The following is a 17,620-nucleotide window of genomic DNA, read 5'->3' as shown; positions in this document are numbered from 1 at the left end:
ATACATGGACCGGGCGGCCGAGCAGCGGATACCGCTTTTCTCGCGCGCTAATTTAAACTGTACATCGACATGGCGGGTGTTTGAAATAGCAAGATCGGCAATACAAATGCCAACACACCGAATGGAAAACTGACACGGAAGAGACAGGATAGGCTTTTTGATGGGATGACGGATCTCTTTGAAAAAAGGAATGAGAAGGCACTTGGCGAAATCAATGGAACCCGAAGTGGTGATTTCAGTGTGTTTGAAAGACAAAGAGTCTACAGGAGGCCCTGCGGCGTACAATAGGAAAGGAGCGGCGGATGGGTCACCCGACTATCCATAAGTGTTAGAACGAATGCTTTCCCACCTGGGCTAGTTGTTTAAGAAGAAAGTTTGAAGAAAAACAAAGGGTGCTGTCTAAATAAATAACCTGGCGACAGATTACACCGACGTCTTCAGGAAGGTTACTGTAGAATCGCTAAGGTATCTGAAAGAGAGACTCACGAAGAAACTCGAATATCGAAAATTAATATCAAAACTAGGTTCTTCTAAACAAATAGGTACTAAAACTGTTTTAACGGTTCTTGAACTGGCTGTTTTGTAACCTCGAAAAAAGGGTGGAAGGAGGAGCAGCGCTCACGAGAAGACGCAAGGCCAAAGGAAAGGCGGTAAAAGCCTAGAAAGAAAATAAAACCGTTTGCAGGAAGATAGCGATGAACCTAAGTTGCAACAAGAGAACGAACAAACAAATACAGTGAGGAGGAACACGACCACAGAAAAATATCAAAACAGCATACAAGGCCACAGGCATAAATAAAGTTACAAGGACAAGCAGAAGCCAAGGAGGCTAGACATGTAGCCGATATCAAGCATTATTTACAAAATACTCAAAACATGGACGATCTCAAACAATTATTATGGGAAGAAGAACCAGAAAAACTCTCCAAACAAGCGCAGCATACCCCAGGGGCATCCTTGGGACAAAAAGGGTTAGAGCTCCGCTGATCACCCGAAACTCAGAGGGCGACAAGGTCACCACTTAAGCTGTCAATATCTGTTTTTTCCGGTTGCAGTGGGATGAGATCTTGGGAAGCTAACAGTCGTCAGCAGCAGAGACGCCGTAAGGATGTTAAGGGAAACCGAACTGCCACACGTAGCTCGAGAACATAAGAGGTGAAACGCGAGTATGGATATCGAGTTGACATATGAAGACGGAAGCCTTAGAGGCTTCGGCGGATTCCGAATTGCAGAGGGTCAAACGCCCTAAGGAACCGTTAACGAAATCAGGACTCGGGCAAAATCTGGGAATGCAGAAGTTAAAATTTGCTTTTTGGAAACGATACACGTCGGCGATCTACTAACCAAATAAAGTAAAACAAATTGGGGTTAAAGACCTCGCAGATACCATTAAGAAGGTGGAAAGAATAGATGTAAACGTCAGAGAGGCGAAGCAGCCATCGGAGAACAGTCTTCCGAGATATCTACTTTTTTCTTGATGCTGCTTAAATTAGGAAAATACAATACAGGTCTAATGTGAGAACCAGCAGCGGGAACCAGGCGACTGCTAGCTTTAGAAACCAATTACTAGGCAGTATTAAGTGCCCCTGAACGAATCGATACAGCTGTTCATATTATTTAGCTGTCAAAAAGTCGTACATTTAGTGACAGAATACAAAGGAGTATCAAAGAAGTGATGTTATATATATGACAATGTAGGGTATATACTAAGGAGGCGAAACGTGTGTCAGACGACGAGCACCCCGCAACCTCTGTGGCACGCTCACAATACCGCGAAAAAGTAGATGAGTCATGGAAAAAGGGGGAGTGTCCCCCAACCGTTTACGGAGAGCAAGAGGAACCTCACAGAAGTTAACCAGCATCAGTTGCCGAAACTAATGACGGACGTACAAGAAAAAACAATGAAGTTAATATTGACGATGATGGCCATATAATGACGGGACGCTATAGTAAGGCAGTATGATCAAAGTCCTGCAGGAAAATATTAACTACTGCGGAGTAGTCCACGACACGCTTGAAAAAGTAGGACAAGGGTTACATACGTTATATATCTGTTGGCGAATCGATCAAGGCAAAAGCTAAGGACCTACTCGGCTAAGTAACGATCAAAAAGATAAAATACAATAGAGAGGAAACAGCCTGTCAGGAAAAACGGTAGCCACGAAAACCTCTCATGGATTGAGATTAACGAACTGGCAATCTCCCATACCAGTTACTTCTCAGTAAACAGACAAACATTTCGCCCTTTTCTAGAAGAAATACGAACGAATATGGAAACATTAGGAGAAGATAAAAAGCCACTTTTAAGAGAAACTATTAGAGTAAACTGGTGCAGTAACCGTACCTCAGAAAAAAACACTAATACAGAACCTGTAGCCTGTAGAGAAATATCTTATAGTTGTCAATGACGGCAAGGTGCCCGCTTGTTTTTGCAGCTCAAGACAGGCACAATAAAGCGCGACCCTGTCACAGAGATTAAAACAACCGAGACACAGATGAAACGTGAACGAAGAAGGAACTGTGCGAGGAAGAGCTAAAGCCGAGCTACTAGCGATTGAAAACTTTCATTAAGCAAAAAAAGGCGGAGAAATGGAAGTAACTTTTAGAAGACGTAAAGGGGATGTGCCGACGTTGCCGGAACAAAGTGATGATAAAAAGCCTGTACAAAAAACACTATCTTCTAGAAGACATGGTGCTAAGAAGTGGTCATACGCCTCTTTAGTCAACAGACAACCAGGAAACCTCCACAGATACAAATTGACCAGTACGGGTTCCATAATAAATCCACGACAGATGCAATCAGAGGAGTTTTAAAACAGTGCATCTCGAACGTTCAATGACTCTGAAAGCAAAAACGCCTTTAACTTAATGAACCGAGACGTGGCAATAAAAATTCTAAAAAGAAAAAATATCTCACCGCACTTTTAAAGGACTATTTCGCCATGTTGGAACGAGAGGGCACTGCAAGCCAGGCCATAGCTCCCCAGAGCTCCGTGATAGGCTTGATTTTCTGAAACCTAGTATATGACGATGTCCTGAAACCCCTGACTCTTCGGTCAGTGTTGATTATATCGCCTGATTCTCCTAAATTCCGCGAGAGGAGAAAGTGAACTTGAAAGAAAACGCAATAGGGCACTTAGTCTGGACATACGCTTGAACGAAAGAGTGCTATATCTAGCTACTCCGGAAAAGAACACAGCATTCCATTATCTCACAGGCAGAGAGAAATGTAACAATCTTGAACTCACTCTTGGGATAGCGAGGATAGATATCCGGAGAACGGCGGAATAAATGGGAATCATATTGTACACCGGACTCACAGCGGAACAGGCAGTTAACCATATCAGTACATCATCTATTCAGGGAGTAAAAAAAAAACATATAGAAGAAGAAGACATGCCTTTCTGACGTCGATCAAAGTCGATTGCACTCTACGGGTCGTCGCTCCGGGCTGATATAGCCTTCGGCAGTAGAGCTAATACAGTTTCAGGTCAGTTGAGTGGAAAAGAGCCATCAGTACGGCTCAGATGTACAAGTCTGTACTAAGAGAGACTGCTTTAATGCTATTCGAAATAATACCGTGGAATCTGCAAACGAATAAAACAACAAAATGCGTACTTAATGACGAATTTACTATGGCAAAAGGCGCTCTGCAAAAGTAATAGACTGAATGGCCTAAGGACAGCCACCAGGAACTGTTTAGCTTTTGGACTGATTTTTTCGTTTCAGATAAGGTCAGTTAGACACGGCTATCTAACGAAAAGGTGCTCTATCGTATGACTCGGTGCTGGCCGATAACAGGTAGCTCCATACATACAAGGCTAGAAAAAGTAGACCTCTACATCCTGTGAACTGCTAAGGAGTCAGGCGGAGTATATCAAACCCTCCCGCGCCGTAGTGACTCTGCGAGAAACCAGTAAAGCACACGGAGACGCCGTTGAGAACACCGTCGATTAAAAGCATTATTGAAAAAATGCCGAGTTCGGCAGGAGTATAGAGAATCGCAAGAAGAATTTTCGAGGGAAACCAAACGCTCAAATGAAAAAGTTACCAAAAATCGTAGGGCCAAGCTTTTGCTTATTCTGGGCAGGAATTTGGGTACAAGACATAGGATACTAGACAAATACCTTTAGCGTGAAACCTGGTTAAGCACTAACATTATAAAGAATAAAAAGTTTGAAATAAGAAAAAAAAAAAGAAATGAAATGAGAAAAAAGTGAACACACTTTATCTCGTGCCGGGGGCTAGCTGCTGAAGCAAGACTTAGTGCAATACTGAACATAAAACGAGAAACATTTGGCCTCCTTCCTTAGGCAGCCTTGATCTTTCGCTGCATAAAAAGCTTTGGTGTCGATTAATCATTGCTTTAATTCACAAGATAGATACCGTGCTGGCTTTCGATTTCATTTCAGCGACGTATGGTGTTCCCTGCGATATCTGTAATAATCAAATCAAATTTTATTTATTCAATTTTGATTATAATAATCACGTTTGTAGTAGTAGAACACACAAATCAATGTTATTATTCTTGTACGTGAGCACTTGATTCATAAAGGAATTTGCTGTGAGAGGTAAATGCGTTCCAAGAACTCGCGAGCTTAAAGCGGTAGCTATCCACTTTTAACCGGGGCTAAATAAATTTGTTATGGATCAATTAAGATTATAGGGTAACACAAAAAAAAATTTAAACCAAAGTGAAATTTAGTCGCTGCTTAAAAGAGCAATGCTAAAAAAGTGAATACAGCTTCTTTACAGCTTAATTAAAAATAAAAGAGGAAAAAAGAGATGCCGACATTACACACATACCAAATAAGGTAATGTATGAATATGAAACATTCCTAATAGTTAATTTTCTCAGAACAACAAAAGTGGACCGAACGGTGAAGTATAATGGGAAATACAAAAATCCAGAAAAGGGTAAATATAATTATAGAAAAATACGAATACTAATCAATTATTATATACATATTTTAGAATGAAGTAGACTGGTTAAAAATTAAAAATAGATTGGCAGTCCAGAATATACTGCTCAATATTTAGTGCACTGTTTTTATTAAGGGAAGTTCCTGGCTTTATGTAGGTCGTATAAAAATATTCTTTGATCAGATATGTTGTCAACTCTAAGAAGGAAAATAAATATTTAATGAAGGTTTTTTAATGTTTATTAGGAAATTGTCTAGAATCTTTCCACTTTTTCTTTCACACGACCTAAGAACCTAAGTTTCACATGCGTAACGTTGTTTCTGATGAATGCCAAAAAATTTTGCAAGGAACTTTTCCATAATCGCGTTAGCGCAGGTGCCTCCCTTCGAAACTGTTTCTCTCAAATTGACCGCTGCTAGGAAAGAGTCATGGCAGACTAATAGAATAGAATATATTACTACGCTTTAGACTTGCACTGAATTTATTCTCTGATATATTGATATGTTAATTTCCTACGTTAGTCCATCACGAGCTATAGAAGAGCTCTGGGAAGACCAACTTAATATGGTAGTAGTCTGGTAAACTCACACTTATTCGAATTTGAGCGCGAAAATTTGTTTACAAACTAAGTGAACAGATGAATTGAAAGAGGAGATCTTTCAACTGCAGAAAATGTAGCTTTACCTTTTTTTGTTACGTTGAGATTATTTGCTATTGTAATTGTTTGCATATGATACAAACTTAGGAACCACTTTCGTCAGTTGCAAAACAATGTTTTGTCCTTCCACAACATTAAGACTCTTTTAAGTGAGACTAAAAATAATTCCTAGTCTCATTCAAACTCATTCATAGAAGGTAATGTTTACAAAACGAGGCTGTACGCATTAGATCCTCACAGCGCACGTGCCGGAAGACCTAAAAAATCTCTCGACAAACATGTCCTTTGGTCGTACAAAGGAATAATAATGCGTTATAATCTTCAGGTCTGAAAAACATAACAGTAACGGAGCAGTTGCTAATTGGTGTTACGAAACTTGCATTATGCAACTTGTGCTTGATAGAATATGTACATGCAATAATCGTGTGAATAAGCCAAGTAAAGTTGTTTGACGCGCGCGGCTAGTGCTTGTTATACTTATGCCATAACACTAACACAATAGGAAAAGTACTGAAGTAAATTTTTACTCGAAGACAAGACAGTACGTGAAAGTAGTATAAAATAACTAATATAAAATGGATACGCGTCGCTTGTATATTGGAGGAATTTCGGAATCGACTCTGGAAAATGATATCAAGGCCAAATTTGGCGAATTTGGCAGTGTAAAAAGCGTTGAGATCCGCTGTAAAGAAAACTATGGAAATCGGCGATATTTTGCGTATATTGATATTGAAGCAGATTCTAAGTCCATTGACAACTGTGAGTACAATACCTATATTAATAACTACCGTTTATCCTCGCTAGCTGATAACACGTAAGGTTAAATAAAATAAAAATGAATTTTCATTTGTTTATTGTAGGAGCGTATGTATCTTTGTATCTTTTATATTATATATTAATGTAATTATCACTAGTTCCAATTTTATTGTAGCTTTCTGAGTGTATGGCAAAACTACGTTTCTTCATTTTTTTTTGATTATCTTGATATAAAGGCTTCGGACAGTTCACCCTAAAACTTTTTTAAAGCTTGTGATCTACAACAAACGCAGTGTAACGGTTATTTCTTGCAAACAGATAACCATCTGTAAGAAATAATCGTGTTCTGGCGGCATCTCAGTAATTCTCATGGTAAAGAATGCAGCGTGTAGCATTGTAATGTCTTTTGTTCAAAATTTATGTGAGATATAATTTAGAGATGCGTATTATGACTGCTGTTTTTATAATAAAGGGAATGAGGCAATACCTGAAATGAATTATCCAAAGTTGCGGTATAACAGTTAATGCTTGCTATGATTCTATTAATTACATTTACGATTCGAAACCTGGATAGATGAAATCGGCGAGATCTCTGATGATGATACGTTACGTTTTCTAGGTGTACACCAATGTAATAATTTAGAATGGAAAGGAGGATGTCTAAAAGTGCAACCAGCTAAAGAGAGTTACCTGCAAAAAACTCAAAAAGAGATTTTCGAAAGAAAAATTCAGACAGAAACATTCACCAAAGGTGCATCATCGTATGGTTCTTTTGGGCAATACCGAAACGAAAAAACCGATTACAAACCTGAGGCAGAGAGCCAAACCTCTCAAAAGAACTGTGGTGAATATGAGTCTGAAGATCATTATATGGAAGTTGACAAAACGAATGAGCACCCTAATGATAAAAAGAGAGGTTCTGGCAATGACCAAGGATTCGACGGCCATCATTCATGTCACAAAACGCGCAAATTTTCCCAGGAACATGATCGACATAACCAAAATTGGAAAATAAAGCGAAAATATTGGAAAGGCAAAAAATCAGATAACCACGATAGCGACGAGAGGAACATACATCGGAAGGTAAACAATAGAGAAGATGTCCGCCAAAAAAAGAGTGAGGGACGCGAACGTCAGACTTGGGAAAGACAGGAATTTGGTGGCACATCTACTGCTCAAATGAACTGGGATAGTAGCTTAAATAGGCAGCAACGAAGCAATCAACGGTTCAACGGGCAAAGAGATAATAGAAGACTGGAAAGTCATTCACTAAAAGACGACGTTAAGGGTGACAAGACGGACACGTTCGAGTCGCGAAGGGACGATCTTTTCGAAGAGATTGACGCTGCGGACGATATCGGTAAACAGGATGATGACGAGATGCCTAATCTAGACGAAGACGGCAAAAGTAGTGAGGGCACATATCCAGCCAATTGGGAACGTGAAGATGATCCAATTTCTGAAGACAACCTCAAAAAGCTTTTTGATCAAAAAGAAAATCAGGGGTTCACGCTTTCATCACTCTTTGCTGATCAGCTTAAAGGTACATTTCAGCGCTAGTTCATTGGTGCTATTTAATTAAACTATATTGGAAATGTTAAAAGACCATTATTGATTATTGGGTTATGAGAAAGGATTTATCAACATATACTGTATAAATGACATTAACAAAGCAAAGGGTAGACTGAGTTAATAGTAAATCAATGAAAATTTGTTTAATTATGGGTCGATTCGAATTGCAGTCGAGGAGATGTCTTCATCCGACGATGACAATGAAAATGATAATTTTCCAAGACGAATGCGACGAGATTCGCGTAACGAAAGCCACACCGAGGAACGGTTTGGAGATGATTACTGGCGGCGAATTGAAGACAAACGTAAAGTTCACCAGAAAAGTTGGGAGGAAATGCGTTACAGAGCAAATGATGATTCTGTACAACCGTTAAAGAGTGGAACCCTAAAAAGTTTCTTTTTTCTGCCGGGAGACGAGCGCTTAAACGGTAAGCAGCCTAACGATCTCGTATAATTTATATAACAGTTTAAATTAGAAAATACTGTTTACGCTAAATACAAACCAACAGTTTATAATGGCCTAGCATTAACTTAAAACCTAAAATATATATAAATATATAGTCGCTAAAATAGTATTCCCTTTTACGGGTGTGGTTCAAAGAGGGTTCGGAAGTGTTCCAGACGAACGTAGATCCTCAGCACTTCATCGATGCCTGGGCCGAGCAGGCAGAACAGCTTACTTTGCGCCTATTTCAACGCAAAACGAACGCAGGAGTTCAGCATCAGATAGTCCAACGATTAGCTAATGGGGGCCAGGGCTTGCAAAGGAAGTCACTCAAAAAAGGCGCTCATCGCGGTTCATTTTAGAACAGGTAGCAATCGGGAATTTTCAGCCAGAGATTATTGCATTGTCTAACTAAGAAGCGAATTACATGGCAATGTATATATGTGGTGCTTCTGTAATTAGAACCTGAGATGTTTCTGTTTCCAAATAGGTTGATGTTGCTTTGTATATGGTAAATAAACGGTAACGTGTTGTTTGCATTGTTCAAGATTTCTTCTTTTTGAAAAGAAATTTGTACGATGTAGTGAACAACAACAAGTAGTGAACAATACATTACAGTAATTCGCAAATATACTCAATTTTAAAATTAAAATGTAATTCTTTATGCAAATACAGAAAGTTACGGATGAAAATTTATGTAGTTAACTTGTAGGCGTGCATAGTAGTATCCTGGGCTTTCTGCGAGGTCTAAAATTACGTGCAATAGCCTAAAAAGTTCTACCAAATGAATACGTAAACAATAACCATTTAAAATATTTATTACGTACTATCATATACATACAGATTGGCAATTTGTAGATTCACAAACATTGATAGTACTATTAATGTTTGTGAAATTACAGTATAATTTTTGTACAATTATTTCATGCAAGCATTCATGGTGAAAAATATAAGAAAACATTTTGAATCTTAGTTCAAAATGTATTCAAAATGCTGTAGTTAAAAATTTCAAACAAATATATTGTTTTTCCCCCGCCTCGTTGACACCTTATTGTTAGTAGGGATGAGCGTATGAAGCTTGTATTTGGTGTCATAGATCTTTTCCGCGCGCAAAACGTTACCGGTTACCTTTGCTAACGGTCAAAACACGCCTGATAATCTGGCTTGAACCGCTGCAGGAATACCGCAAGACTATATCGAAACAGCAATGCGTAGGTGTGGTGTGGTTCGGTAGAGCATTTATTTGACTCATAACAACCAAGGAAGGCATACGTTATTCATACAAAGATTCTACGATTAGAATCGGCATAGATATAGCATACGATATCATTGAACATTTTATGTTGGTGCGACCGGATCTAAGCGTGTCCAGCGACTAATATATGTATTCAAATGATAAATTAATTTCTATCATCGCGAATTGCTACCGGTGCTTGCCACTAGTGCAATTAGGATATTTACAAATTTCGATCAATGTGTATGCACAATGCCGACTTTTATTATGCAATGTGCATTTATTGATTTATGCACCTATGTTTATTTACAGAATGCTGTGTATATGCAGATGTATATGCAGACTATCGTCGAAGGGCTGGATTTCCACCCTGTGAATTTCTGCCGAGTATCTCCCAGAAATGAAGGAGATTGGCCCGATCAAGGTGACGTTTGTACTTCGAGAGCTGAATAACGGTCACAGACCATTTCTCGACATTTGAGTCCAGCGCCTCTTCATCCCATTTCATGTGGAACGCTCGAACTGAAATTCATAAGAAAAGAGGTGAATACCACGAACACATATTAGCTAATAACAAGATAAGTACTTAAGGCGGTTATTAAATCGAAAAACTTAATCGAAATATACCCATAGAAAGACCAATACAAACAACACTAGTATCTCTTCAGCCTTCGTAACTAAAAAGCACTTTTTTTGCCTCGTCTTTTGCCGTATTCTTTACCATTGCATTTTAACGATGACAGTGAAGATACGTATCATAACACTTAAAAACTAATTATTGCTAAAAAAATTCGAATGCAGAATTTTACAACAGAAAAATGTATTGCTACTTAAGGAGCTCAATGTCGAAACAGATAGAACATAAAAATAAATACCAAGACACCATAGAACCAATGACCATGAATCAGATGCGTAAAGAGACTAGTTGAAATTAATATCAAAGTCAACATAAGGATGAACGTGAACCTTGAGTGCAAATTAACTATGAACTACTGAACATTATTGTATGCAGTAGGCTAAACTTACTGCACATGAAGGTTTCGACACGATTTCCTAAAAACTTGTGTCTTTGACTCGTTAGGGCAGATAAGCAGATATATACTTTTTTTAAACACAACGAATTCGTTTAAGATCAAAAGAATGGCAGGCTAAACTTACTGCGTGCAAAGATTTCAACGGGATTTCCACCCCACGGCCATCCTTTGAACTGCCAGGTGGGGCCCTGTACAAACACAGCTGCGACGCGGTCCCAATCTTCTGGTCGCAGGTGTCGCGGGTCGTCTATCACCTGAGAAAAAAACATTATGGTGCTTTTATTTCCTAGTTTTCTTCGCTGTATGAAGCCCATGATTGAAATTAATACGGCATTGTTTATGCTCTGAACTTCAACTTAGTTGAACAGGCAGCTCGTATTTACAGCATATAAGTTAATAAATGACGGTCCCAGGACACATTTACCTTGTATGGCTGTGTTAACGTTGAACCGACTCTCCTGTGCTGAATAATGACCGCCTGCTCTCTTCTAACCCCGGCTTTACGTTTTTCATCTGAGCTGATGAATCTGTGTGAGAAAGAGTACACCATTAAACAGTTTTTCTATCGGCATGACCATTTCTATTTCATGACTATTTTCTGCTGTTTTCTGATGTATAACTTTCAGAATATACAAATAAATAATTTTAATTAGGCTTACTAAATCGATAACAACAAGTCTTAGGGAAGTACGTGTCACTCACTTAAGATCCTCGAGGATGTCCTTTGCGTTGAACATTGTTATGAGGGAGGTGGTGGCAGCAGGAATAATGATTATGGGGGTGCGAGAAACCCGTTTCTGGGGTACACCAGGAGAGACTCCTCCGCCGATGCTATTGCGGCTACCAGGTGGAGCTCTCGGCGATAAATTGACCGGAGCCATCGAGGGACGCTGAGGACGTGACCCCTCTGTCACTGATTTCAGGGTCATTCCGTGATACGATCCCATCGTATCGATCTGGAATCCTTCCGTTTCTGAAAACACAAATAAAAAAAAACCAGTCGTTGAGCGAGAACAATTATAACGATCACTTTTTTAGGGTACTCTTCAGTAAGGTTCATCATTGCTTCAGACCCGAAGTTCTAAGAAAAATAGAGTCGAAATGATGCATATGCTGTTAAATCAGATTACTTATGTGTTTAATTAGCGCGGTGCATAGGTATAATAACCTTCCATAACATATTCATGTTGCAAAACCAAAATTATTTAAAAGGACTTTGAAACTTCGTGAAGCAAAAAACGATCTTCTTCAGCGCGTGCAAATCTTGCATATAGTTTACGTTTATGTTCTGCTATATTTTAGTTGGTACCATTGACACCATTAAATCTATTAGCTGTTGTCCCTAACTACCAAAACTTCAAGGTACGCCTTATGCATAAATATCCGTTTATTTAAATTATTGCAGTACGAATATTACCATTGTTACATATAAAAAAACGCGAGGTTTTAAAAAAAACTATTAGTGTTTTTAGTGGGACTGATCACTGCCTCAGCTCACCATTAGGAAGAAATAATGACTTTGTGGCCAAATAAATAAATCTAAAGAAAGAAAGATTACTAGAAATCGGTAGCATATGTATTTCCCAGCTTCAACAAAGGGGGAGAGGACATTGGTCCACTTGTTAGTTTTCACGTCTTCAACTTTTTTTTCAATAAAATATGCCTAAATAAACAGAATCGGCCTACCTTTTCTTTTCTCAAATCGCTCCTGATCGTATCTGCTGTAGGTTGTTGGTTGAGGTGGAATTTGCCGTACAGCTGTCACGCTTTGCGGCGTTGCCTGAGGCAACAGTGGTCTTTTCGTTGGCTGATGTCCTCCTCCATGTGCCCGAGCAGCGATCGACTGCAGGATGGGGAAAATGGTCTTGGCAAAGTTTTTTCCATTTGCCTGTAGAATCGTAATTCGGTTCCGCCACACCCGTTCCCGAGATAAGATCACCGTCGTATGCTCTTTCTCATAATCAAGCATGTGCTGGAGCTCGGATGAAATTGGCTCGAGATCATCATCGCCCTACATTGTCAGAGAATATACAGTAGCCATTGTTAAAGCAAAAAATATGGTTGAAACATGTTAAGATTAAGTATAGCAGCCAGTCTTATAGACTGGCTGCTATACTTAATCTTTAATATTTTTGTATATAATTAGGTTGTATAAAACAACCTAATTATATACAAAAATATAGTGTGGTTTAACTTGATGACCGTTTAGTCGAACAAAGTTTTTATACCAATAGATAGAATGGTCACCTTGTAACAAATTGTCAACGAAAAAATCTACACAAGATAAACCCCGTTTACAATAAATACCTACTCACGATTTTAATTGTATTTTTCTTTTTAGCCAAACGTTTAGCTTTAATAGCAGCAATTTTTTCGACTGAAAGTTTATCTGACAGCGATGAGATGTTCTCGGTTGTGATTGCATCCTCTTTGGATGCATCCAGACGAGCTTGAAATTGTTCTTTTGCTTTTTGTACTTCAGTAGCTTCCATACGTGGACGTTTGGTTCCATCTTGGCCTCTGAAAGCAACCAAATAGAACCACATTGATATTCAACGCTAAGAATAATGAGAATAATGCAACACGAATAAAAATTAAAGACGAAATATTCATACAAGGCGTAATTCATTATGTGATGATTTAATTTACTTATTAGTGAAAACGAAACATTTAAAATTAAAGTCATTACTTTGTCACTCTTCCTGAGCAAAAGTATTTTGTTTATTAATTCTGAATGTTTTCTCATTTCACCAACCTAGTATCAGCCGATCTTTTAAGAGTGATCGGTACGACTGGAGGTGCTGACTTGTCGATACTGGCCGAAGTCTGAGTTTCTCCATTGAGGTACTGCAGAATATCTTTTCGGTCCGGCCGACGCACGACGCTAACACCAGCATTCTACGATAAAACATGAAAAACTAATTTATCGATATAAAGCAAAGAATGCGAATGTGAGTTCAGGTATGCTGCAGGATCGTATCTATCGCAAAGCAGGCGCCACTAGGTAGAAGCTCAATAGCGATCAGGTTTCCTTGAAAAAATGAATAGCTTTATATAGCCAGTCAAGATATTCCGTTTTACAACGTATAAAAATGAACAGGATTATGTTTGTACAAGTAACACACGAATACATTTTGCTCTGGTAAGTACCATGTTCGAAATCTACATAACAGCACTTTATATAGATGTTTGTCGAGTTTTAATAGAGGTTTTCATCTGTCTTAACGCTCTGATAAACCAAAGGAATCTATTATTTAAATACATAATTATTGTTACATTCACTTACCGCAGTTTGCCGCACATAATTGGCGTGATTTAATGAAACATTCTTTAAAAAATGTAGTAAAGTGTCCAGAGTGTAGTATTCCTTCGCGCCGTCTTTAGCCGTTCTGTAATAACACCAAAAAGGTAACAAGCATCGATGGTTGTACTATGAACGACGGAGTCAGTCTACATACGACTTGCTGATTCTCATGTGAAGGAAAACTTTAATTATAAAATTGCTAAAACTAATTTTTGTCGTTCAGGTCATTATCGAAACCCTATAACAGTACTATCTTCAAAAAATCACCGTACATAATATCGTCTTGTGACCCCAAACAATAAAAGGCAGATAAAGGACAAATTGCTCTCTATTATTAGACATCAGTAAGAATAACAACGATATAGCAAATAAGATGCTATTAAATGCGATTAACAGAGCGGAATTTTGTGAATAACTTACATCAGCTTATTTTAACCAATTTGTGCATACAATTTTCTTGAATTCACTTCTATGTCATCTGAACAATTTTTTCTATCTCTACGTACGTTCAATTTTCTTATGAGTCAATTACTGTTATATTCTACCATTCCTGCCATTCAGAACTATTAAATCTATGGAGACACTCAAGTTTTTTTTCATTGTAAATGAAACACAACTTACCCGTATATGACATAATTTGTTTTAACATTTTTTGGCCAAGCGTATTCGCCAAAAATGATTTTGCCATCCTCCTCGTGAATGAGTTTGTTGCTTACGTTATATTGCCGAAGTAAAGTTAATGGATCCGCCATTATAATTACAGTTGTTTGTTCACGTTTACTTTATCAACAACTCAACACCCTTTGCAACAAAACCCTTTGCAGGATCCGAAATGGCACTCCGTTACTCGCAAGGGAACTGAGCGAGTGAAACTAACAAAACATCTCCTTAGTAGCAGACGACACAATCAGAGGGATGAACCATAGAAGCCTTAAGCCTTCGATACAGAGAACTACCCCGTGATAAGTTCATGGTTAACGTATTTGCGTGGTAGTATTAGATAACACGATGTGGTCCATGTTTGAACCCTGCATAGACACATTAGGTTTTGTGTGAGGAGGCAGCCGTTTGATAAAATGACTAGCGGTAATATCGGATGCTAAATGCGAAGCATAGAGGCTAAGCTCTGTTTATATCTAGGATAAAACTAGAAAGATGTTGCTATAACTTGAGTTTAAGTAGGAAAGTACGATTTTTTTCAGGAGTTAGACTATCTTAGCGTTCAATAGCAACCACCTGCAAATCATTTACGGTATAACTTGAGGGTGCATGATCAAAAGATTAAAGGCTAGCTATTACTTTGGAAATACCGCACCTGTTGCTCGAAATGTATGCTACATTTGATAATAATTACAATAGAATACATAACCTTTAACCCGACACTTTAACAGTGTTTTCGCTGAGAGCATTTCAATTACATAGTGAGTGTTAACTGCAACTAAGAGCTACTTAGCTTTAAAGAAAAGACATTTGTATTTAAGTAGATTTACGATTCTCGTTTTATTTTGCAAAAAGCATACCATAGACTGCGCATCTGGAAAATGCGCATGAAGCATCCGGGTCACTCGCGACGATTTTATTTTGATTTCAAAATAGAAAGTTCAAAATTCTTTTATTCCGCATACGCCATATATATACATATATGACGTATGCTGAGTAGTATATATGTAGCGAGAGAGTGAGAGAAGGTAAAGGTAGATATAAGGTTATAAGCACAGATTCTGTGGAGCCGAAGTTAAGAACTGCTAAGCTATAGAAAGCGAAACACGAACCAGTAGCATTCGTTTTTTGGGCTTAAATAGAACAACCAAGGAAAAACACCGCCATAAAAATAAATTTGTGCTTGAATCACATGTGCACACATCAGAATTACAGTGGTGAATTTGGAACGTTTCAAAATACTGCTGATAATGATTTTAGATTCAATAGAACGAAATTACCTTAGGATGGTTCATGTCCTCAGATCTAAGGTAATGATGCTGCTGTCAAAAGTTTTATTTCGCACGGCTGTAGAAATATGTTACAGTCGACTCGCCAAATAAACATCCTGTCCTCGACGTCAATTGAGTTGGATGTACAGTGCCCCGAACCCGAGGTCCATCAACCGTAAAGGCATAGTAATAACCTAGATATTTGCTAAGCAGCGCATGCAGAATGAGCAACATACTTGGCTTTTAAACAGCTTTGTAGAAAACATGCTTTTGCTCAACTACTTACAAATTACGAAAGGGCTTTAAAGAGAATCGTAGAACGAAAGTGAGAATGAAAACTTGTAATTGCCTTTAATTTTTCAGTTTGTAAGCCTAAACTCAGAAAGTGCTAGTATATAAAATTTTTTTATTGGCATATGATGTTAGAGACGTTGTGTTAGTAACAGTGAGCTAGATAAGATAAAGTGTGAAAAATACTAATATGTGATTCATAAGGTGTTATCAAGTTGAACTACAAAAATGGCTATACCATTTAATAAACACCGATCTGTACTGCACGTTTAGCGTGAACAACCATCTTTTTAGCGTGAAGTACTTAGCAAAGAAATTCACTTCCAGTGGTTGCAGTTGGCATTATCTATTGCGCGGTTCGCATCAATGAAACTTGCATAAACTTGTATAAAAGATGCAAAAAGACTTATAAAAGATACCTCCAAAAAAGCAAATTATGACAACCGATGATGCTTACTCTACATAAACTTCGAAATGGATTTGAAATCAACTGGCATACAGCACATAAGGCATAAGCATAAGGCTTATGGTCGATGTAAACAATGGAGAACCTGTAACATTTACCGAACATAAATTGTAAATAGCTTTAGAGGGCCTTAATCTCCGAATTCACTCTAGACTAATATTTTTTTATCCTTAGACTTGATACAACCCCGTGATTGTTTAGTGGACTCATCTGTATCTACTCCTGTAATATTCAATTACAACTAAGTTTGCGTGACATAAACTTCATTAAAAATATATAGAAGACAGTTTCTATGTTCATATTAAGAAACAGATAGCAACGGCATCGACAAGTTTTCGAAATGTACTACGCACTATTTACATTGCCAAGCTATTAAAAAAATAACTTATTTTTTTATACCTCATTTCATGTGATTGAAAGAGTAGGCATGCGTTAATTATTTGGTTGTTTAATGATTACATTCCAAATTTATGCCAATATATGTATTTTAACTTTCGATGATTGAGTCAGTGCCTAATGTATAATAAAGGCACGATAATTAAAAAAATTCCGAGAAGTGTTATCTGATAGAAAGAGAAATTCGAACCAGAATATATGTGACATTGAATAACCATACCATTTATTGTTGAGCAACATCAGCATGTGACAGCGAAAATAAATGGGAATTTATAGATAGTGATCCGATAAATTCTCAGGAATTCAGTGACTGAAAAGCCAAAGGTTTCAACCCTTAACTTATCAACTTCACTCATTCGCCCACCGAGTTGTCTTGAGCGAGGCGACAATGAGCATTTTGTCCTCTACAAAAGCCTGTACCACGTGGTTTTAAAAGCTGTCAGAAAAACTTCGCTATTAGGTATTATTGTATCTTTTTTTTTATCTTTCTCTTACTATTTAGCGTGATTAACTACAACTGCTTATGAGTGTAAGCTAGATGCATCGATTCAAATAGCAGCCAGTTGAATATTAACAAGCCTCTCATATGTTTATTGCTATATATATATAT

General features: G+C 38.0%; 2 protein-coding genes across 3 annotated transcripts; one reads left to right on the top strand and one right to left on the bottom strand.

Annotated features, from left to right (window-relative positions):
• The first annotated feature begins 5,592 nt into the window (after positions 1 to 5,592).
• LOC111259042 (uncharacterized) lies at positions 5,593 to 9,938 on the top strand. 2 transcript variants are annotated; one of them, XM_022830717.2, is made up of 5 exons: positions 5,593 to 6,340; positions 6,957 to 7,880; positions 8,080 to 8,337; positions 8,511 to 8,721; positions 9,901 to 9,938. In XM_022830717.2, the coding sequence occupies exons 1-4, from the start codon at positions 6,157 to 6,159 to the stop codon at positions 8,714 to 8,716; spliced, it is 1,572 nt and encodes a 523-aa protein (XP_022686452.1). In that variant the 5' UTR covers positions 5,593 to 6,156; the 3' UTR covers positions 8,717 to 8,721; positions 9,901 to 9,938. The 2 variants fall into 2 exon arrangements, with proteins under 2 accessions (XP_022686452.1, XP_022686451.1); XM_022830716.2 differs by lacking the exon at positions 9,901 to 9,938 and having other exon boundaries at positions 5,595 to 6,340; positions 8,511 to 8,901.
• On the bottom strand, positions 9,155 to 14,802 carry LOC111259041 (parafibromin). The gene is made up of 9 exons (XM_022830715.2): positions 14,548 to 14,802; positions 13,909 to 14,011; positions 13,378 to 13,520; positions 12,938 to 13,142; positions 12,309 to 12,633; positions 11,325 to 11,595; positions 11,047 to 11,149; positions 10,747 to 10,876; positions 9,155 to 10,110 (listed from the first exon to the last, which is right to left on the bottom strand). The coding sequence occupies exons 1-9, from the start codon at positions 14,676 to 14,678 to the stop codon at positions 9,932 to 9,934; spliced, it is 1,590 nt and encodes a 529-aa protein (XP_022686450.1). The 5' UTR covers positions 14,679 to 14,802; the 3' UTR covers positions 9,155 to 9,931.
• Positions 14,803 to 17,620: the final 2,818 nt, after the last annotated feature.

This window comes from Varroa jacobsoni, unplaced genomic scaffold (genome assembly GCF_002532875.2).
Source record: "Varroa jacobsoni isolate VJ856 unplaced genomic scaffold, vjacob_1.0 scaffold_289, whole genome shotgun sequence".
NCBI classification, from domain to species: domain Eukaryota; kingdom Metazoa; phylum Arthropoda; class Arachnida; order Mesostigmata; family Varroidae; genus Varroa; species Varroa jacobsoni.
The sequence above is the reverse complement of the archived record's forward strand: the minus strand, read 5'-3'. Positions and strand labels throughout refer to the sequence as shown.